Genomic DNA, 23,068 nt, shown 5'->3' on the forward strand with positions numbered 1-23,068 from the left:
CTGTAAGATTAGTACCATATAGCCCAGGCGTGAGGTGGGCTGCATCATCTAGGTCTGTGTAAGTGTCCTCTGTGATGTTCGCTCGATGATGAAATTGCCTAACAACGCATTTCTCGGAATGTATCCCCGATGTTAAGCGACACCTGCCTGTAAGTGTATGTCATTGATAAATAAATAATGTGCATACTCTGGAGTGTGCCCCAGCACAAAGTTTGGAGGCAGCTGGTAGGCATGAGGCGTGCTGCCGGCTGACGTTGGGCCTGGGCTGTGCTCGTAGCCCGGGTCAGCCTGGGCATGCTTTCATCCCAGGGCCAGCAGGGCAACACACGCTGTGTGGGCATGAGTTAGGGTATTCCTCGAAGTCAGAGCAGCGAGTGTTCCAGAGAAAAAAACGAGTGACCAGGACACGTTCGAGTCCCCCTAGTGAATGCCAGGGGCACTGAGTGTCGGGCACCTGGCTGAGTGCAGGGTGGGGAGTGTGCGAGGGGACGCCAGGAAAAGGCTTGCTCCGGATCCGTGATAATCCTAGCAAAAGTGCCTATCATTTATTCAACTCCTGCTACTTGCTAGCATGGATGGCAGATCATTTCATCTTTGTGAGGTAGGTTCTGTTCTGATGCCCTATTTTATCAAGGAGGAAACAGGCTCAGAGAGGCAAAGAGACTTGCCTGAGGACGCACGAAATGGACAGAAAAGACTCCGATTTTGAGAGGTTAATTCTCCCTCAATGCAATGGGATCCCAAGGAAACACCAGCGGGTTTTAAAACATTTAAGTGTGAGCAAGCCACGCGCTAGAACTCTGCACAGGGATGACGTTTGCTCCTCTTTGTCGAGCGCTTACTCTGTGTCGAGAACCTTCTACTGGCGCCTCCTCTAACCCCCAAGAGACCCTGAAAGGTGAAAGGAAAGGAGGGGAGGCTGCCCCACGGCGGCCAGGGACCCCGGGGTCCGGAGGCAGACGGGGTGGCCTGGGAGAGCCCGCGCGCAGCCCGCCTGAAGGGGGCGCCCTTTCTCAGCCCCACGCCATGGTTCCCATTGCCCCGCCAACGAGGGCTAAGGCTCATCGGATCTTCAGATTTTCGACAGAAGGCAGTAGTCTGGACTTACCCCTAAAATCTCCTTACCTGCTGGGACCGGCTGGGATGTGAGCTGCGTTCTCATCCCATCTTACAGAGGGGGAAACTGAGTCTCAGAAGCGCGCGCACGCCCCGTGGTTCCGAAGCAGGGCTGCAGGGTCTCCGAGCTCTCCGAAGGGGCTGGCCCGGGGCCGACGCTCTGAGCTGTTTCCAGCGGGACAGAGAGGAGGGAGCAGAGGTGGGAGGGGAGGAGAGGGGAGGGGGAGGAGACTGGGGTCGCCCAGTGTGTCCTAAGGGCTGGAGGCCCCGCCTGCGCCCGGGAGAGCAGTCCTGGACCCCAGCTCCCGCGGAAGGGCCTCTCTCCAGCGCTCAGGCCCGGAGGGGGCTTTCTCCCGGCTCAGGATGCAGAGGTGGGGGCTGTGGGCCGCGGCCGCCCTGACCCTCCTCTCTGCACAGGCCTTTCCGCAAGCGGACATCAGTATCAGCCCAGGTGAGCACAGGGCCCAGGGCCGGGAGCAGGTGGAGAGGAGCGCGCCCCACAGACCCTTGAGGTGCTATCAGTGAGGCCTGGCTGCCGGCGCTGCAGCGTCCCTTTTGGAGGCCTGGGGCTTCAGAGGAGCTCAGTTTCTTCCTCTCTTCAGTGAGGAAGCTGGGGTGCTGACTCTGGGGGGCCTCATCTGCGTTGGAAGAGTCCCGAGTCCAGGAAATTCCTCGTGGCTGAGGTTCTTGCCTGTCACCTCTGCCATGAGGGTTCTTTCCAAACGTTGTTTAAAAATAAAATAATGGGGCCGCCTGGGTGGCTCAGCGATTAAGTTCGCACATTCCGCTTTGGAGGCCCGGGGTTCGCTGGTTCGGATCCTGGGTACAGACACGGCACCACTTGGCAAGCCATGCTGTGGTAGGCGTCCCACATATAAAGTAGAGGAAGATGGGCACGGATGTTAGCTCAGGGCCAGTCTTCCTCAGCAAAAAGAGGAGGATTGGTGGCAGTTAGCTCAGGGCTAATCTTCCTCAAAAAAAAAAAAAAAGGAAAGAATAATAATATCAATAACAACTATTAAGATTTACATAGCCCTGACTTTGTGCCAGGGACTGGGTTAAGCACTTTTCATATGTGGATTTATTTAATCCTCGCAATAACCCTGTGGCAGAGAGATTGTTTTTATCCCCACTAGAGTAAAGCTCATCATGAAATCCTGGTAAGATTCCCATCAGGCCATGTCATCGGGCTGGTAGAGTGTTGGGGTGAATTTAAACAGTGGGGTGATAGGGTTGCCAGGTAAATTTGAATTTCAGATAAACTATAAATCATTTTATAGTATGTGTGTCCCAAATATGGCATAGGATGTCCTTATGCTAAAAATTATGTGTTGTTTCTCTGAAATGCAAATTTAACTGGGCATCCTTTTTTTTTCAACCTGGCATCAGTCGTGGGGATGAGTATAGTCTTGGTCCATTTAGGCAAACCTCAGGGCTCCAGTTCTGTCATAAACTCTGAGTGTCTGTGTCAGTCAGCCCCGGCTGCTATAACAGAATACCGCAGCTGGGCGGCTTCAACGGGAATTGATTTCTCGCGGTTCTGGAGGAGGGCAAGTCCGAGATCAAGGTGCTGCCTGAGTCGGTTCCCCCAGCGAGGGCTCTCTTCCTGGCTTGCAGATGGCCCCCTTCTCCCTGGGACCTCACAGGGCGGAGAGTGAGAGAGAGTGTGTGCTCTGGTGTCTTCCTCTTCTCATAAGATCACCAATCCCATCATGGGGGCCCCACCCTCATGACCTCATCTAACCCTAACCACCTCCCAAAGGCCCCGCCTCCTACCATCACCTGGGGGCTAGGGCTTCGGCATACGAATTCGGGGGGACGCAGACATTCAGTCCATGACAGCATCTTTGCATCCTTGCTCTTGTGCCTTGGTTTCCTCATCCATGCAGTGGGTGAGCAGGAGGGAAGCTGGACAAAATATCCTTGAAGGCTGCCTTGGATGTTCCAAAGTCTTGCCTCTCTGCCCGGCGTGTGTGGGAAGGGCCTGAGGCTGAGCTGAGAGGGAGAGAACAAGGGGAATCCTCTCCCTCACTGGCTGGTGCCTGTGGGGACTCTCTCTGAGCTTCAAGTTTCCTCCCCTGGAAAGTGGGGCTAATAAGGGGATAATAAGCCAAATGTTTGAGGATCTTCAGCGAGATCATGCAAGCGAGGCACTGAGCACCTGCTAAGCCCTTGAGAAATGGGAGTTCTTCCTTTTACCACTTCTGCCGCTGTGGTGCTGACGTTGTGATAGAATTGACCGGGAGACAGCTTTCTCTTACAACAGAAGACCCCCAAAAAGGCACATCCAGAAAGCTAGCCCCCCGCCTTACCCCCCACTACAGATAAGGGGACTGAGCTGGCTCCAAACCCAGCAACGGTGGAGATCTCATGGTTGGCACTGAAGGACGGGCCCTGGAAATCCATTTGGCCCAACCTTTCCAGATAACAGCCGTGGAAACTGAGGCCCACAGAGGCCAAGTGACCTGGCCAAGGTCCTCACCCGTCCAGGCCATAGTTGTGCTGTCCCCGGGCTCCCAGCCTGGCAGAAAGCCCAGCTACAGCCCCAGCAGACAGATCCTGTAGGGGAAAATGATTTCAACCCAGGAGAGAACGCGTGAGTGTTTGTGTGCTTGCATGTGTTTAAGTGGGCGTGTGTCTGACTGTGGGTGAGTGTGAGTGTGCATGTTGCTGTGTCGGGGGGGCTTGTCTTGGTGGGCCTTGCAGACTGTGAAGGTGGGTGCACAGCCAGAAGCCCTCCGTATGGAGAGTGGGCCTGGTTTGTCTTCTGGGTACCCCCAGCCTTTAGGTGCGAAGCAAACAGGGCATTGGTCATTCTGTCATCCATCCCACTGCTCCTGGCCTTTAATTACTCACCCCTGAGCATGCAAACATATGCAAATATATGCAAATAGTGCGACTCAGCCACACCCCCAGATCCCTGCATCCCCAGCCACATCCCTTTAGACACTTCAGAGAGACTTGGGAGAATTTAGCCAGACTAGATCCTTTCCCCAAAACCTTCTCTCTGAACCTGGCTTTGATCACATGGTTTAAGTGGATTCACGCAGGAAAGCCGCTTAGAAGAGAGCCTGGCGCCTAGTCAAAGCTGCGTCAATATTTGCTATTATGACTCTTCAACCGTAACCATCAAAAAGTGTTCTTTCCCTGCTCCGGAGCCCCAGAACTCTCCGCCCAAAGGAAATTCTAGCCAAGTGTTCTGAGGCTCAGGGTCACTACTGCAGGGCTGCAGGGGTGGGGGGCGGGGAATCGGTCAAGTTCCCTAGCCTCTTCCTCTCCCCTCTGAGAAGCTGGCCTTGCTCTCTCCGCTCTGGGAGGATTCCAGGGCCCAGGCTATCTCTGCTGTAATAATATCTAATGTTTATTAGGATGCCTACTGTGAGGCAGGCACTGGCTTCCCTGTGAAGTAGGCCTATCATCACGCCCATCTTACAGATGAGGAAACTGAGGCACAAACTGCGGAGTTTCCAACTAGGGCCATCTGACTCGAATCCAAGCTCTTAAGCTGGAGCACAGAGACCCAGGGAACTGCACCCCAGCTTCCTACCATCCACCTGGGAGTCTGGATCATAGAGTCGGGTCCTAGAGCGCCCTGTGCACGTTCTGGCCCACTCCCCACCCCTCCTCGATGGTCACAGAGCAGTCGGAGTACTTCTAGAATATCTCCTAGGAGATGAGGACCCATTGCCATGTGTGTTGTGTGTTCCTCCCTCCAGGCTGTGAGCAACTTGAGGGCACAGACCTCAAGCCAAATAGGCACCCAGGAAACGTTGAATTGTTTGCTCACTTAACTGTTGGTCCTGGCTGGGGCTGCCCTAGACTGGGAGACCGAAACAACAGACATTTATTTCTCACAATTCTAAAAACCAGGAAGTCCAACATCAAGGTGTTGGCTGATTCGGTTCCTGGTGAGGACTCTTCCTGGTTGCAGACAGGCACAGAGACAGAGAGCCCTGGTCTCACTTCCTCTTCTCATAAGGGCACTAATCCCATTGTGGGGCCCCACCCTCATGACCTCAGCGAACCCTAATCACCTCCCCAAGGCCCACCTCCAATACCATCACGTTGGGGAACAGAGCTTCAGCGTGTGGACGTGAAGGGGGACGCGTGCGGTCCACAACACTGTTAAAGCTGATGTTTGATGGATTGTCTTACAAATGAGGAAAACAAGACCAAAAGAAGATGCTTTCCGGGGGCACTGCAGTGCTTAGGAATTTCCGAGTCCGTAGACCTGAGTCTCACGCTGACACCGCCACTTGCCAGCTGTGGGAGCAAGTGAATGGACCGCTCTGAGCCTCAGTTTCCTCGTCTGTAAAATGGGGCTGATACTGATACCCCCCACCAGGTTGGTCTCAACAGTTACGTACTAACCCCCCGATGAATGGCCACTGTTAGTCGCAATATAAGAAATTACCCAGTGCTGTTTCCTCCGTGTCGTGTGGACACAAGAGCTGCCCAGAGACGGGAGAGCAAAGCTCAGGCGTGAGGCTGGGGACCCCCAGTTCTGCACAGCAGAGCCGGGGCCCACTGGAGGAGGACGCTCTGCGGTGGGATGTGCCCCGGAGAGGCAGCAGCAGTGAAGGCCATGAGGGCTTCCTGGACCCTGGGAGACCCTTTCCTTCGACCCCCTGAGGCATCTAGGGCCCAGTGGTCGGGGTAGGGGGCCAGATGTGGCCCCCGGAGCCTCCCCTTCTCCTCTCCTGGCTGGCTCCCACGGCTGATCTGGGCAGGAGGCAGTGGGGTGGTGGTTTGTGGGCAGCTGGATTGGGGCCAGGGAAGCGCGCAGCCAGATTGAGTGGGAGGGTGACAATTTATTCTTTTAGAAAGAGAGAGAAGAAAATGAGCCCCGAGCTCCACTGATGTGTTCTCTTTCCTTAACAAGCTCAGAGCTCCCAAAGTCTATGACTCCCACTCCAGCTGGTAGACCTTGGGGGGCCTTCGGTGCTGCTAATTGAGGTAAAAGACCATGGAGTTTGGCCTCCTGGTTTCCAGAGCAACAAGCTCCTTTGAGGCCCTCCTTCCCCTCCCCGCTTCCTCTTTCACCTCCAGCCTCATCTCCGTCCTCCTCCTCCTCTGGAATTCCCGGCCAGGCTAAACCATTTGCAATTCTCCAAATGTTCCCTTCTCTCTCATACCTCTGGGCCTTTGCACATGCTGTGCCCTCCACCTGGAACGCTCTGTCTCTGACTCTTATTCATCCTTCAAGTCTCAGCTGAGACATCACCCCCTCCAGGAAGCCTCCTGGATCTCCAAATCTGGGTTTTTGTGCCACTTTTATGTGCCTCCGTGGCAACATCTTGTACTCTCAATCCATGAAGGGAACTCTGGTGCCCTGACATAGTCACCCGTGGACTCCTTGAGGACAGGGTCAAGGTGGCCACCAGTTCAACTAGGGAGAGCAGAGGGCCAGACAAATAATTAGCTTCCAAAATAATTTGGCGGCTGCTCCCTCAAGTTTTTACCTGTACCACGTATGTTCAAAAATTACGTATTAATGACATCTTTATTTCTGTGCTTATTTTTCTTAATGCTGATCTCCATAGACCGTAAGACCGCAAGGTCAGAAGCCACCTCTTTGTTGTTTGCCACAGTATCTCCAACATATCCCAACTACCCGAGACCACGTAGGTGCTCTAATAAAACTTGTTGAATGACTAAGAGAACGAACAAAGGACCAGAGCATCAAGACTGAGACGAAAGGAAATGGGCTTAAATGCAGCGGGAATCTCTAAATTCGGTCAGGAGCCAGACAGCCTGGCTTCAAAACCCAGCCCTGCCCCTTAGGAGCTGTGTGATCTTGGGCAAGTTACTCAACCTCTCTGTGCTTTGGTTTCTTCGTGTATCAAGTTGCGTGTATGCAGGGGGTGATTGTGATACCTACCTCAGAGGATGTGTGAAAACTGAGTGGATTGATGTGTACAGAGCACTCGATGCCTGCTCAGGTGAAATCTTCGGTGGGGCTGGCCCTGTTGAGCTATAGAAATCCCTTCACAAGAGACACACATTAGCAAAGGCTGGATTGGGGTTTAGGTTGATGAAAGGCCTCTGAGATCCTTCTCTTCCCAGTTTCTAAAATCCCAGAGGTAAAGGAGGCGGAGGGTGAGGTCCATCGTCATCCCAGTGCCAGTCCTCGTCTCCTTTTTGCCTCCCCAGGTCCCCCAATTAAAGGCCTTTGCCTGCCCAGGTGGAAAGGGGAGTAATTGAGCAGTGACCTGTCGCAGCCCCATTTTCTGGTGTGTTTCACCCCAGGCATCCATAACCACCGTTTGCTGGGTGGAGAGAGTCAGAAGGACCAGGAGTGGGGAGGGGGGATGTAGGGAGCTCTGTGGGGTCACACCTCAGGGAGCTTGTTTTCCACACAGGGACTTGCTTGTGAAATATCCACCAGATTTAGGACCCCAGAGACCCTTCGGAGTCTCCCCTCCTCCTCTCCTGTTCCAGCCCCCTTCATTGAATTGGTTGTTAATGTCCCCTTGAGTGAGTGAATGAGCCAGTGATTCTGCAGGCCCCATCCTTTGGTCTGGCTCACTGCTGACTAGCGATTTCCAGGCTCACTTACACACGAATCACCGTCACCGGGGAGTCTTGTTAAAATGCAGATTTGGGTCCAGGGCGGGCCCTGAGATGCTGCATTGCGAATGAGCTCCATGGTGATGCTGATGCTGCTGTCACAGCATCCTTGTGCTATATGATCTGGAAAACCCTGGCCAGTCAGCCTGCCTTCGCCATCCTCAAGTCAGGACACACAGATGGTGCACACACCCTTCTCACCCACTGTCCCCCAAAGCGGGCAGTTGCTCCAAAGAAGCAGAGTGCGATTCCCTAGCAGGTATTTATTCATTCAGAACTAGCTATTGCACACCTGCCATGTGCCAGACATTGACCGAGACAGGGTTAGACCAGCCCCCAACAAGACTTCACTCGGGCGTGTGAAAGGTGGGGTGTCGGGGCCTCTAGGAGCCGTTAGCAGGGGCTCCTGCCTCGTCTCCACGGAAGAAGTCATCATGCAGCTGAGACTCAAAGAAGAAACAAGAATTGGCCGGAGGCAAGCCGAGGGAAATATCTGCAAGGACCTGAACTGGCATTTGAGAAATGACAAGAGTTTGAACGAATCTGGAGCATATTGTGAGTGACGGGAGATAAGCTTCGGAGGAGCCAGGCGCCCAGGTCCCAAGGGCGGTGGGGACTCGGGAGGGCGCCAGTGAGATGAGATCAGGTTGTTGGAATGATCCCTCTGGGTTTGGAAGGCGAGATAAGGCAGAAAGAACAGCTAAGTGGCAGCTGAGAATGTGGAAGGGAAAAAAGGAACGAAAGAAACGAATTAGAAAGATGCTAGGAGGTGGAACAGACAAGTCACGAAAATTGATTGGATTCGAGGAGCGGGAAAAAGAGGAAATAAAGATGATTTTTGGTAAGTATCCAACAATGCTAGACAATTCTGGCCAATTCCAGCCAATTCTGTCTAATCACGAGTCTGTGTGTATGTGTGTGTGTGTGCGCACCTCTGTGCCTTTTTCTGGGGAAAGAAAGGGACAGTGGCTCAATCAAGAGAGCTATGCTATAGTATTTCATGTCAAATACAACACATAGATGGAGTAAATGTAATGGGATATTGTGGGCTAGATCTGGGAACAGAAAAAGAAAAAACTGGTGAAATGCGGGTAAAGGCTATATTTTGGTGAATAGTATTATGCCCATCTTAACTTCCTAATTTTGACAAATGGACCACGGGAATGTTGATGTTAACATTAGGGGAAATGGAATGAAGCGGCTACGGGAACTCTCTATACTATTTTTGCAATTTTTCTGTAAATCTAAATTTATTCCAAAATAAAAAAAGTTAATTTTTTGAGGAAAAAAGTGGAAGAAAAGGAAAAGAGATAAAAGACAAAAAGGGTGGAGACTTCCAGATCAGATAAGACAGTAAATTCGAGAACACAAACCTCTCCTCTATAGACGTGCGGAAATGCCGGGTAAATGTTTGCAAACATCTCTTGAAAAATTAAGCTGTGCTTCCAGAAAATGAGGGGGGTGCCCAGGAGCCAGAAACCAGGATGAGAATCAAAGCAGGGCGCACGTCGCTGGGGGGCCCTGGGGGGGGGATCAGCCTCCCTCCTGCAGAGCCTTGGGTGTCGCATCCACACGGGAGGGAGATGATGGCAGAGCCATCTGAAGCGAGGAGTTGAGACGGCAACCCTCTCATGGAGCAGAGACCCGTGAAGAGCTCTGCTTACAGGAAAGGTACACCAGGGGAAAGAGAGAGAGCAAAGAGTTTGTCTGCTTCATCCTGAACTCGGGGAGGAAAAGGCAAGACGTCCCTTCTGCAGCATTTTTTGGTGAGGTCTGCACCATTAAATTTAAACGCAATGTTCTAGCAACGTTGCCAGTGCTTTAAGCGTTGGGTTTATGAGAGTAATACATTTTAAAATTAAAATCAAATTAGAGAAATAACCCAAACTTGACTTCTAATCAGTTGTGTAGCCTGTGGCTTAATTTTTGTTAAAGAAAATACGGATAAGCTGAGAAATGTGGATATTGGCTGCGATGTTTCGTGTTGCTGACCTCTGGGGTTATTTCACATTTGTGGAGTTCTGCCTTCCGTCTCAGGCAGGCTCTCTGTTGACATTTGGGGTTGGAAAGCTCTTGGTTGTGGGGGGCTGTCCCGTTCATTGTAGGATGGTTACCAGCATCGCTGGCCTCTACCCGTTGGATGCCAATAGCACTACCATCCCCGTTTGTGACCACCAAAAATGTCTTCAGGCATTGTCCACTGTCCCCTGGGGGTCAGAATCGCCCTTGATTGAGAACCACTGCTCCAGGGTGACCAAGTGGAGGAGGTCTGGGATGTAGCACTTTCCATTTTAAAACTGGGACAGTCCCGGACAAACCGGGATGGTTGGGCCCCCCTACTTTCATCTCTAATATGAATATTTAGGATGCCACGTAATTTTAGGATGGGTGGGCGTGGGGAAAGTGGTTTAGCACCAGCAAATACCATCCTCCTGGCCCATTATTCTGGCCAACTCCGGGACAAGCATGGCCAAGTTCTCAGCGATGAGCGTCCCTGGTTACAAATGATGGGTGGAAAGGAGATGGAAATGATTCGCCGCTTCTCGTCCATGCAAAGGGGGAAGTGCTCCAAAAGTAGACCCCAGGAAGAGGTTCAGGTGACTCTGTCTGTGTAGCAGGCAGTGCTGAAAAGTCCCCACAAAGAGCTCAGCCACACTCTGAGTTACAAGGGGTCCGTCAGCCCTCTCCGCGTGGAGGCATTGTCCTCCTAGACCAATGATCTCAACTGAGAAGGGTGGACACCGAGCTCCGGAGGGGGTCAGGGACAGGCCAGGGGTCCTGAGCCCTCCTAACTCTGCAAGCAGAGCTCTCTCCCTTTGCCATGTAGAGAGGGGTTAAGAGAGCAAATTCTGCATCACTTCGGATAGCAGCGCACGTTGAAAGACAGCTGGCCGGGACTGACCACGAGGGGTGGGACGAGCCAGGACTGACCAGCTCAGCTGCCTGGCATGGGGAAGGCCTGGTTCTGATCAAATGGGAATGCCCAATGGCTCTGATCAGTGATGGGAAGCGTGGCCTGGAACTGCCTGCTTAGCATAAGTCTCTTGATTAAAGGAACTCTCCCTTTCTTTCCCCAGAAAAATGCACAGAGGTGCATGCACACACGCGCGTGCACACACACACACTTTCAATTCTGCATTTAATTTCAGGGGTTTCGCTGGACCCCTGAAGCCCATCAACCCCGTTTATAAAACCCTGAGCTAATCGTTAATAATCATACGATTACAGAGCAATCCATATATGCCACGTGCTCTGCGAATTTATTTGGCCCAATCAATCGGCCAGCAACCTCATGAAGTAGGTGCTAAGGACTATTAACCATTCTCAGCCCTGTTGATCTCCCGTGATGAGGCATCAAGTGGACTTTGAGATCAAAGACTTTGGTGTCCGGAGGCCTGAGTTCAAATTCCTGCTCTGCCACTTACTAGCAGGATGACCTTGGGCAAGTCACAACCTGTGTGTGCTTGGCGCATCATCAGTGCTCAGTAACTGTTGTCCACTATGTTCTTATCCAAGAGCTCAGCCAGCTATTACAGTGGCTTGAAGGGCAAAGAGGCCACACCCTTGGGTGGCTGCAAAAGGGACCCCCCAGCTCAGCCAGTTTGACAGCCGAGAAGGGAAGCAATGTGCCATCGTCACACAGCATGTCAGGTGCAGAGCTGGCAGCTGGGACCCAGCCTTTCTGATCGCTGTCTAAATAAATTTCACCACTGCCCACTGCCTCCTTCATGGGTGAGCCACCCAACCCAGCTCAAGGTGGGTGCTCAGCACGCCTTCCTCCTCCACCAGTCATCTTGGGTTGTGGTTTCCAGAAAAAGCACCCACAAGAGGCCTTCAGAGGGGCTGAGGCTGGGAGAAGTTTATTGGCTCAAACACGGGCTTTTTCCTTTGTACCTTTTCAGAATTAACAAATCCTGGACCCCAGTAGTTTGATGGGCTCAAGATATTAATCGTCTTGGCTGTAGTCTGTCAATAAACACATGGAAAAATGACCTCCCTTGCCGGAGAGCCCAGACCAGCAAATTGCAACAAGAGGCTGTTTTTTGCTTATAAAATTTGCAGATTGCCGTTAAAGTGGTAACGCTCAGCGCTGGCGGGGGCGCTGTGAGCTAGGCCCACTCGGACATCACCGTGCGAGTGTGCATCACTTTCAGGAGGCAACTGAGCAAATTGTGTCAAAATCTTATAAACCTCTCCTCAGAAAATCATCAGAAATGCTGAAAAGCTTTATGCACAAGGCTGTTCATGGTGCATAATTGTAATTGTTTTTTAAAAAGGGAAACAATCTAATTATCCATAAATAGGGGGATGATTAAATAAACTCTGGGGGGGGGCTGCTCAGTGGAGTATTCAAGAGCTGTTTAAAACAATGTTCACAAAAATTTATAACGATGTGGGGGGAAATGCTTATATTCTAATTTCTAGGACTCAGAATACGGACAGGTGTGTAGTGTACAATATAATAACCATTGCATTTTTAACAAATCACTGTATTCAAGCATGACCAAAACAAGGCACCAAAGGATTAACATTTTCCAAGTGTTCTAGAATGAGCGTGTATTACTTTTATTATTTTGTGAATTTTAGGTGAGCCTGTATTTTTTGGGACCTCAGGCATAGAAGTGCATCACTCATAATGGGACATTTTTATTTTCGTTCTGGAAAAGGTGTCATAAGCTACAGAGACAGTGTTTGCACTGCCAACCTTCCTTTCGGTCCGTTTTCTCTCTGTCCCCAGCCGTGCCAGAGCTGCCCCGGGCTTCCCTGTGCCCACTCTTCTGGATGGAGTTCCAAGGCCACTGCTATAGATTTTTCCCTCTCAATAAGACCTGGGCCGAGGCTGACTTCCACTGTTCTGAGTTCTCCATCGGCAGGAAGTCCGCCAAGCTGGCCTCCATTCACAGGTGAGTGGACTGCTCGTCCCTCCACAGCCCAACCAAGCACCCCCTTGGAAAGCGGAGTGGAGAACGGCATCTCCCACTGGCGTTTCTCTTTGGTAATTGGTGCTAGCTTTTATCCAGCCCACTTTCTCTTTGAAGTTGCCCTTTACAGCAGAAGGGAAAGCATTTAGTGGGGGTAGCAAATAGCACACTGGAAGATCCATCTTTATCTGCTCTCATAGTACACATAAAAGAATATAATGTAAGGAATAATAATGGACATTTATTTGCTAAGCGTTTGTGTACATCATCATGTTAAATCTCCCTCAAACCGTATTAGGCAGGAATCTTCATTTTACAAACAGGGAACCTGAGGCTCCGAGAAGGTAAGTAACTGGCTCAAAGTTGCACAGCTATAAAGTGATGGAGCTGGGATTTGAACCTGAGCAGTCGAAGGCCATAGCCCGTCCATCAAGGCCGCCTTCCCCATTCCTCCATGTCTCCTAAGCCCCCGCCACGCTGACCACCTCAAAGTTCTCCAGTCTGGTTCAGCTCTTTTCCTCCTCCATACGTTTGCACATTCCATTCCCTCTGCTGGGAATTCCCATCCCTATCTTCTCTTCCAGGTAGACACCTCCTCAGCCTTCAAGACTCAGCTCTGACAACATCTCTTCACCGAAGTCACCCCTGACTTCCCGGCACCCTCATTGCTCTCCTCACCCTCCTCTCCTAGAGCACGTCCTTCATCAGAGTTTAATGACCTGTTTTCACTCCTGACGTCCTTGCTGATTTGTGGGTTCCTTGAAGCCAGAGGTGCTGTGTTCCATTGGCACCCAAACTACAAATTCCCAGTCTTGCCTCTGTTCTTCAGGAACCTCAGAGGCTTGAAGTTAGAAAGACAGTTGGTTCCTATGCTTTGGAGTCACTGAATTTTGTTAAGAACAGAGAAGGGGTCCTCATCTTCGTTTCCAAAGGAGTCATGAAACCACTACAAATATTTAAAACAGAGAGGCTTTAATACATACACAAGTGATGGAAGCTAAGAACTTTAAGAGGCGGTAGTGAGGCAACCTACAGATTCGAAAGCAGGAAGCTGACTCTACCCCTCCCTGGAGGGCAGGCCAGTCCTCTGGGGGCTCGAGCCACTGAGGCAAGACAGTCCCTGCCAGGGACTCCCAAGGCAGAGAGGCACAGAAACCCCCTGGCTGCTCTCTCCCTCCCACCCTCCATCAGTGCCTCCCGTTACTTGGAGGGCGGCTGACACGACGGGGAAAGCTGGTCTTCAGAGGTCAAATGCACTGTGATACAGAGCACAGCACAGCGCAGGACTAGCACTTACAAAGATGGATAAAAGAAGTTCTCAAACATTCCCAGCCTAGAGAGGGAAATGCGATATGTGTAATAAAGAGTAAATTTAGAAGTGATTCCAAATGAGGATTTTCCGTTAGCTAGTCCACAGGAAGGACCGTTCAGCCTGCCTCCCGGTGCCTGTAAGCTAAACCTTGGTTAACTGGCCATCAGAAAGGATTTGAGGGAAATTCAGGGGGTTTCCGGCAACCCTTGACCCTACTCTTGTCCTTTTTTGCCTCGATTTGCCTTCTTCCTCTCTTCTCAACTCCTGACATCCCTCTTTACCTCGTTCACAATAACCTCCCGCTTCCCTCTCTTAGATAGGTAGCTCTCCACTTTGGATATAATACTTTCCTGAAAACATGTTGAAAAGTTGAATTTGAACAACACATTCCCCTGTGGTAAATGAGGTTCGGTTCCTATAAAGCTAGACAGTATTACGAAACCTCTAATTATATCTTGTCTTTGAGACACGATCCAATTTTATATTTCTTCATGATTTTTTATTTTGTTCTTTCCCTTCATAATTAAGCACTCAGTCAGCTTATGGCCGTGGAGCATCTGATTGAAGTTTAAGATTGTCATACTTTCAGCTTGCTGAATAATTCCCATCTTTGTTTCGAGAGACAGCTGAATTGAATTAAGTTCATTTGATCTGTGCTCCTTATTACTTGCAGTAGTGCCGTGGGCCTTTCTATTTTCCAGTTATTTTGACTAGATATGGGGAACATGCAATAAAATATTGAAATAGTTTCCCAAGCAGATGCCGTTGAACCAAGATGGCGACAGTGCTAGAATGACTGGGCGGCCACTCTCCCACATGACTGCCCCAAATGCACGTTCAGCAGGTGGTGTAGGAGACCCCCAGTTGTGCACGAGAGGGGCATTTTGGGGTGGCAGTGCTTACTCAGCAGAGTAGGTCCAAGCTCAAAGACCTGTTGGACTGAAACACACTTTGTCCCCAGGAATCATACCACGCTCATGTTAGACGGAACGCACACTCGGAACATGACCATTGAGTAGAGCCTGGTGAGGATTTGGGAGAAGATGTCAAAGAGAAATGAAACATGATGTCCATCTGTGTGGTCCTGGCAGCCCATTTTGGGGAGACCAGACGTCAAGGAACAGAGAACAGAACCAACCAGCCCAGCCCTTGGAGGACAGAAACTTTGTGTTGCGGGTGGTCAAGGATTGGAGAGAGGGTGCTCATGAAAGCCTTCCTGGAAACACTGGTCCTGGATCAGGCTCTTGAAGGATCAGGAAGCTTAGGGAATGGGAGCGGAAGATGTTCCGAATGAAGGACCCCACCGGAGACCTTGTTTGCATCAGTGAAGGGCATTAGAGTCAGGCAGTCCTAGAGTGGTCCCAGCTGTACCGCTTCCTACCTGCACCATCTTGACCAAGTCACGGAAACTCTCCGAGCCAAAGAGTCCTCAACTAGGGAACAGCAGTAATCACACTGACCTCTTAACGCTGTGGGGCTTTCGAAGCGCTAATGCATCCAAGTTCTCACACAGCGCTTGGCTAACTCAGTGCCCAACAGTCGCAGCTGTGACTATTTTTGTTAAGTATAATTCTAGTCATCTCAAGGAAGTCAGTTCGTACTTAGTGTTCCCATGTCAGGTTATCTTTCTGAGGGCAAGCAAGCCTTGCCTCGTCTGCCCCCTTTCCTTTCCGTTTCCTCCAATAACATCTGTCTTAGTCTGTTCAGGCTGCTGTAACGAAAATACCATAGACTGGGTGGCTGATCAACGACAGAAACTTATTTCTCACAGTCCTGGAGGCTGGAAGTCCAAGATCAGGGCTCCGGTGTGGTTCAGTTCTTGGGGAGGGCCACTCCCTTCTTTGCAGATGGCCATCTTCATGCTGCAGCCTCACATGGCGGACAGGGTGAGCCAGCTCTCTGCTATTTCTTTTATCATGGCGCTGATCTCATTCATGAGGGCTGTACCTTCACAAACAAATCACCTCCCAGAGGCCCCGCCTCCTAATACCATCACGTTGGGGGTTAGGATTTCAACGTATGAATTTTGGAGGGCACAAACGTTTAGTCCATCGTAGTTTAGCAACTCTGCATGTGACTGCCTGGAGCACTGTGTTGAGAAGGATTCTGAGTGCCAGAATTCTGAGTGCTTCTGGAATGGATTAGTCATGTCTTCCACAAACACAAAATTAAGGAGAGTAAATATGTGTGCTTTGATTTGCTCCCAATGCCTCAAGCCAAAAGGTATCTAAGGGTGGGCATTTTAGACGGGGTGGCGGCCTTTAGAAAGTGGCCATTTAGAAGAAGCCAATGGGAGCGGATACTTTTTGTTGCAACATACATGGTACCTCAGCATAGTCCTGTTTTGGAGTGAATTATTGGTTCAGTGTTAGGTCTCAGGCTGATTGTTATTTATAACGACATCGTCAACACACTAAGGTTTGTTTCTTAGTGCCAAGTGGAAGCCACAAATGGGAATCTCTTTCCAGTGGGGTTGTCCCTCTGGGTCCGTGAACTGCATGAGTGAAGCGTGCCTGTCATTTGTCCCTTTGCTCTCGCATCCCTCACCCACCCTTCCAGCCTCTGCAAATGACATTTTCCAGGCTCGCTAATACCAGGGCACTGGGTGAGCCGTTGTCTTCCTCTGGGGTCTCCCATGCAGCAGCCCCCAGTTTCACATCCTCACGCAACTACAACCTGAGGAGGAAAGACAGTGGAAGACACTGGGCCTGGCCCTCACAGCTCTGTCCTGTTATTAGGGAGGGGAACATTTCCACCATGCCCCCTACAAACTTCCCCTTCTGTCTAACTGGCTGAACTGGGTCTTCTAGCCAGTGTTAGCTCCAAAGGAGGCTGGGAAACTGAAATCTGGCTTTCCTAAATTCTAACATACGCAACAGGCAAAGGGCTGTAGGGTAGACAACCAGTTGCGTCTGCCCCGGTGCCTGTCTGATGTGAGGATGACATGACTTCACGCTCAGCACGGTACCTGGCGTGAAATCAGAGCTCAGGAAACATTTTAATGGCCTGGTGAAAATCTCTGTCTGTCTCTCCGTCCATCCATCCATCTCTATTTCTTTGTTGTGTTGGGCAACAGACTGCCTCCAGGGTCCTCCGCTGATTTTTTTTGTTGGATGAATTATTTTATAAGCTCTTTGAAAAAGGAGGTGAGAATCCCCCCAGAAGACGCTGATGTCTCCTGCCGTGGTTTGAATGGGGCCCCCATAAATGGGATGAGTGTGCTTATGAAAGAGGCCCCACAGAGCTCCCCAGCCCACTTCCGCCTTGTGAGGATGCAACGAGAAGTCTATGAGCTGAAAGCGGGCCCTCACCTGACCCTGCTGGCACGTTGATCTTGGACTTCCAGCCTCCATAACTGTGAGGAATAGATTTCGGTTCCTTATGAGCCACCAAGGCTGTGGTGTGTGACGGCAGCCTGAACAGACTAAGACCTTCTAAGGAACGTGGACTCAGCTACAGGGGCTTTGGTTTGGCTGAGTGAGCGATGCAAGTTCAGGCTTAGAGCTGAATTTTCCAGAAAAAAAAACAAAAGATTTTGGAAATAGGATGTGAGAAGAGACTAGGAGAGAAGAAGATATGTAAGGAGGGTTTGAGAGAGAGCAAAAATGTTGCGTGGAGATTTTCATTGTTATTGGATGTGCGCGATGCGGTGTAAACTCCTTTCTTTGTCTCTCCGTGATATCTTCAACAGCATCCGCCTTGTCGGCTAGTGTTTTTGAGGTGGATTTAAATTTTTAGGATGAGCAGCAGTGCTGAGACCTGCTCTGAGCTGGTGTCAATCGAATCCAGGGGTGGCTGTGGGAGGACCGCCACATCTGGGTGACCTAAATAAAAAAGAGAAAGAAGGGAAAAGCAAGATTGGATCACTTCTTCTGTTTACTTTGGTCCAGGAGGGCTAATGAAGATTGTTTGCAGTTTTCAACTCTATCCTATGAAAAGAGGCAACGAGTAACGTGCTACTGTTTCTTGCCTTCGTAGCTGGGAGGAGAATGTCTTTGTGTACGACCTCGTGAACAGCTGTGTGCCTGGCATCCCGGCCGACATCTGGATAGGGCTCCACGATCACAGGCAGGTGAGGAAGAATGGCCATTAGGCCTCTCGGAAGCTCCAACCAAGATCCCATTTTGATTTAGCCAACCTTTCACGTGGGGACCTGTGTGCCAGGTCACTGCTGTGTGCTCAGCACGCAGAGAGAAATCAGACATCAGGATGTTCCAGTTAGAATAAGGTCCATGTTGTGAAAGAAGATATGATGGGAGCGTAGAGTGTGGTCAGGGAAGGCCTCTGCTGGGGTTTGGGTTCCCCAAAAAGCAGGCACAAAAACGTGATTAGATGTGCAAGGGGGTTTTGAGGGGAAACATCTGTGAAGGAAAAAAGAGGAGGGGGCGTAAGGAGGCAGGGCAGGCCTTCAGACAACGATGTGGGTCTGAGACCTGTGAAAGGAGCGGGGGGCGGAGGACGGGGTGGGGAGAGCCTCCGATCACAGCACGGTTCTGAGAAAGTCTGGGCGAGGCCAGTGGGGAGCCACCAGGCAAAGGATGCTCATTAGCGGAATGGGGTCATTCAGGAAAGGATGCCTACTGGTCAGGAATGGACCACCACTAGGACCCCTGACATGCTAAGTCACCGGCTGGCCACAGCCTGGATGGAGGAAGAAATGTCTCACCGGGAACATGGTGGTGGATCCAATGGGGCAGAAGCATGTTCTCGCTACAAATGAGGTGGGGAACCAAAGACGCCAGGATCTGAGGCTGTCAGCCAACTATGGTCCCTTCAGCTGGTCCTCCTGAAGGAGCTCGGAGCAGCGCACTCCCGTGGCTGCCTCAACTCCCTGAGTGAGAGACATTTAAGCTGGTGTCTAATGGATAAATAGGAGTCAGCCAGAGGAAGACCATTCCAGGTAGAGGGAACAGCACGAGCAAAGGTCCTGAGGTGGGAGACACCATGGCACATTCAAGGACACTAAAAACCAATGTGTCTGGGATGCAGAGTGTGGCAGGGTGGGTGGAAAATGGTGGAGAATAAGGCTGAAGAGGGTGGGTTGGGCCAGGTCTTATGCTGGCATTGTCACAGCAGCCCCACCTGCACATTTGGTCCCCAGACTTTCCCGGGGCAAGCTGAACGCTGAGTCTCTATTTTGCATGTGTGCCTCTCACTCTACTCAGAGCACTACAGGGAACAGGGTTCCAGTTCCAGCTCCTGCGCCTGGTCTGCCACTTACTGGCTGGTAGGCGACTTCGGGGGATTTTTTTTTCCTCTCTGAGCATCAGTTTCCTCAGCTGTAAAATGGGGGTGATGATAATAATAGTACCTCACGGTAAAAAGTAAATGGGCTAATGCATCTAAAGGGCTTCGCCTCATGTCCAGCGCGCTGTAAGCGCTCGTGAAGGGTGATGGAAGCTGCCGTCAATGTAGCGGAAATAACAGTAGTGGCCAGATGCAGCACAGATGTATTTTTTAAATCAGTAGAATTCATCTGGGAAGAACCCATACAGAAGTCGCAATGAAAAAAAACCCAAAAATGTCCATTTATAACAGCAACGTTAAAGTTGGGTTATGAATACACTTAATTAGAAGTTAAGGAACTCGTATTACAAGACCTAAGAATAGTAAGAATAAACAATACAGTACAAGAAAAGGGCTTGTTTTTTTCTCTTCCGGACCAGGCACCTTGTACGAGCTCAGTCCCTCTTTGTGCTTTAATTTGTTCAGTCCTCACAATAACCCTCTGAGGGACACGTGAGCTCCATTTTATAGATGTGGAAACTGAGGCTCAGAGAGGTTAAGTCACTTGCCCAGATTGCAGAGCCAGGAAGTGGGTGGAACTGGAATCTCAAACTCTCTCTCAGAAGTAACATGCCATGTCCAACTTATGACGTGGCCTCCATCATCATCGGTGCTTTGGGAAGACTTTTCTAGAACCTTGAATAAACGGAGAAATGATTTTTGTTCCAGGACGTGGCAGAGATGTGGTTCTTTCCCCCAGTTAATTTGCACGTTTATTGCAAAACCAATCAAATTCCCAACAGGACTCTTCCTGCAATTAGAGTAGTTCCACATTGGGCGAGAAAAATACATACAATTTGGACAAAGAGAAGAGAGATGGAGGGTTCCTCCCATCCACTGGTAAATTTAAAAACAGAAAGTGGAGTAGTCAGGGTCTTGGGTACTGGAGTCGGAGAGACCTGGGTTCAAATCCCGGCACTAATGCCTTATTCGCTATGTGAGTTTGGGTAGACAGCTCTGAGTCTGTTTTCTCATCTGTAAAAGAGCTGTGATGATGCCGGCTGTGCAGGAAGGTGAGGATAACATGAGTGAGGCACCTGTCAGGGCACTAACAAGCCTTCCACTGATACAGCTCGTGAAGGGAGTACTAACAGCAGGATGTCAGATTAAAAGTGAGGACTTCCGCCCTGTGGGACACGGAGGTGTTAGAATGTGATCCCGGGGCCGGAGCTGGCTCAGGTGCCCACTCTTTCTCTCCTCGGTTTGCTTCCTTGCCTCGGGATGGACCCCCCCCCCCCCCCCCCGCTCCAGGAAGGGCAGTTTGAATGGACCGACGGCTCGTCCCATGACTACAGCTACTGGGATGGGAGCCAGCCGGATGACGGCGTCTACGCAGAGCCAGAAGAGGAGGACTGCGTGCAGATATGGTACCGGCCCACCAGCGGTGGGTGCCCCTGAGCCCAGGGCTCTTGCAGGGCGGCTGGGGAGGCCCCACGGATGCGGGAGACGGGGGGATTATTCAGCACCTTGGAAAGCGACCAGAGGTCACTGGGGGCATTAGGGGCGGGGCCGTTCTCCATGATGGATGCGTTTTAAACAGTAGTGAACGGTGCGTTGTTGACATGCAGACTATGATTTGGATGAAAAGATGTTAGAGATGGAAGCGTGGGGGAAAAAAAGATTTGTATAGAGAGCAGTCAAAGGATGGTCCTTCTGTGTCAGCCCACCAGCGCACTAAAGGTGGCTCAGCTCCTGAGTACTGGAACCAAGATAAGCTTGAGGAAGCCCCCTGGTGTCAGCAGTGAGAAGACCTGGGCTCCGTGCCCGGCCCTGTTGCTTTCTAGCTCTGTGGGCTTGCAGGAAATTACTTCTTCTCTCTGAGATTCCGTTTCCTCTCCCGTAAAATGGAGTTAATAATAGTTTCCACCCACAGGGCTGATCTGAGGATTAAAGGAGGTACAGTTGATAGACACGGTGATGAGAACATGGACCCTGGAGCTGGATGCCCTTTTCTGAACCCCAGCGCCACCCCTTATTAATTGCATAGCCGGGAGTAAATGCCTTAACCTCTTGGTGCCTCAGATTCTTCATCTGCAAAATGGGGCTAAGGGACCTTAACTCATAGGGATGCTGTGAAGGGAAAAGAAGATAACGTGGCTGCAGTGGTTTGTGCGTGGTGTTAGCCATCGCCACTGTCATCGTTAACGACATCGACATTGCTCACACCAATCCGGAAAAGTAAAACCTATTAATATTGCCATTTTGCAGATGAGGAAACTGAGGCTCAGAGAAGTTAAGTGATTTGGTCGAGGTTACACAGCAAGCAAGTAGTGGAGCTGGGTTTCAAACCTAGATCTATGGAACTCTAGATCCAGTCACTCAACTGCTGTTCCCTCTTTGCTCCTTTTTCTTTTCCTGATTAGGGGAGGGAGGTATGGAACAGCAACTTGCTGTCCTGGGAGCCATCCTGGAGCCCGGTAGCCAGAGCTGGGCCAAGCCGCTGGGTGAGGTTTGTCCTGCCCCTCCACGCTGGCAAGTCCAGACCAGCCTTAGGAGAGAGGAAGGCTGGACAGCAGCCTCCTCAAGCATCAGCAAGAAAGGGTTGCCAGTGTAGACGTGAGGCCTGCTGGAGAGAGCTTTTACTCCAGCGGGGTGGCGGGGCTACTTCTACTGTGGGGAGTGGGCCTTCACCCAGACTCTCTGCTTTTTCCCACCACAGCTCCGCGGTCATGGAACGATAACTCCTGCGGCCGAAAGTTCCCGTTTGTCTGCAAGATCGCCTCGCTGACCATTCACTGATCCGGTCTTGCCCCCTGGGAGCGAGCCCCACTCCAGCGTCCTCTGGTAGCTGTACCATCACGTTGACACAATAAACGTAAAACACACAAAGGAGAGGAATCGCGCAGACAGAGATTTTAAACCAGCAAATCTTAATGATACAGAGTGGTCAGTTGGTCACAAGGGACAGGACACCCAACTCGAACTGGATTAAGAAATAAAAAGGGGTGGTGGATTTATTGGTCCGAGTGAGGAAAGTCCAGGGGTTGTTCCAGGTTCAGAGTTGAGTCTCGGTGGCCTGGCTCAGGCACGTGCCTGTTCCTGAGCAATCACCTTGGCGTGTGCTGGCGGGCCAGACCCTGCTGGGATGTCATCACTGGGGCAGAGGGCGGCGGGAGTCAATGTCATCTGAACCACACGGGCCCCAGGGGAGGCTGGCTCCCGAAGGAAAACAAAAATATCACCAAACTCATACATTGCTGATGGGAGTGTAAAATGGTGACACCATCCTGGAAAACGGTTTGGTGCTTTCTCAAAAGGTTAAACACAGAATAACCATATGACCTAGCAGTTTCATTCCTAGGTGTATATCCGAGAGAATTGAAAACAGGTATTCAAACGTGGTGGTCATAGCAGCATGATTCATGGTAACCCAAAATGTGGAAACACCTTTGGGGGCGCCACTCAGACGACCTCGTCCCATGTGTCAGGGTCCCATCCAGGGCCCTGACCGTCGCCTAACACGCTGCCTTGGTTGGGAGCTGAACCGCCTCTGAAGTTCCATCACCAAGTCCCAGGCTGGGTCTGCCCTCCCGCCACAAGAGATGAGAACTTCCCTGTCTGCAACCAAAGAGGCCCTTTGGCTTTCAGTCCTGGAGCAGGTGCTGGTCACTTGTCCTCCGCAGTCTATTATCTTTCTGTAGAGCATCAGAGCCATGTGGCAGTAGCCATCCAATCTCCCCATTATGCTCATGGGGACTGGTGCGTTCCCTTCCCGGTCACCTTCCCCCTTCACCCCATGAAGCTGTGAACAGTCGGACACCACCCTGTGCCAGGGGCCATCTGTGCGCCACCCTCCACCACTGATGGCCAGCCTAGGGGGACGCGATCTGGCACCTGAGCCCCATCTTGTCGCCTGCTTTCT

At 51.0% G+C, this 23,068-nt stretch overlaps 1 protein-coding gene across 1 annotated transcript; it reads left to right on the forward strand.

The window, feature by feature from the left end:
• Positions 1 to 1,366: 1,366 nt before the first annotated feature.
• Positions 1,367 to 22,071, forward strand: CLEC19A (C-type lectin domain containing 19A). The gene is made up of 5 exons (XM_070484862.1): positions 1,367 to 1,567; positions 12,425 to 12,590; positions 17,899 to 17,992; positions 20,458 to 20,590; positions 21,866 to 22,071. Exons 1-5 carry the CDS (start codon positions 1,480 to 1,482, stop codon positions 21,943 to 21,945), a joined length of 561 nt encoding a protein of 186 aa, XP_070340963.1. The 5' UTR covers positions 1,367 to 1,479; the 3' UTR covers positions 21,946 to 22,071.
• Positions 22,072 to 23,068: the final 997 nt, after the last annotated feature.

Source organism: Equus asinus, chromosome 14 (genome assembly GCF_041296235.1).
Source record: "Equus asinus isolate D_3611 breed Donkey chromosome 14, EquAss-T2T_v2, whole genome shotgun sequence".
NCBI lineage: Eukaryota > Metazoa > Chordata > Mammalia > Perissodactyla > Equidae > Equus > Equus asinus.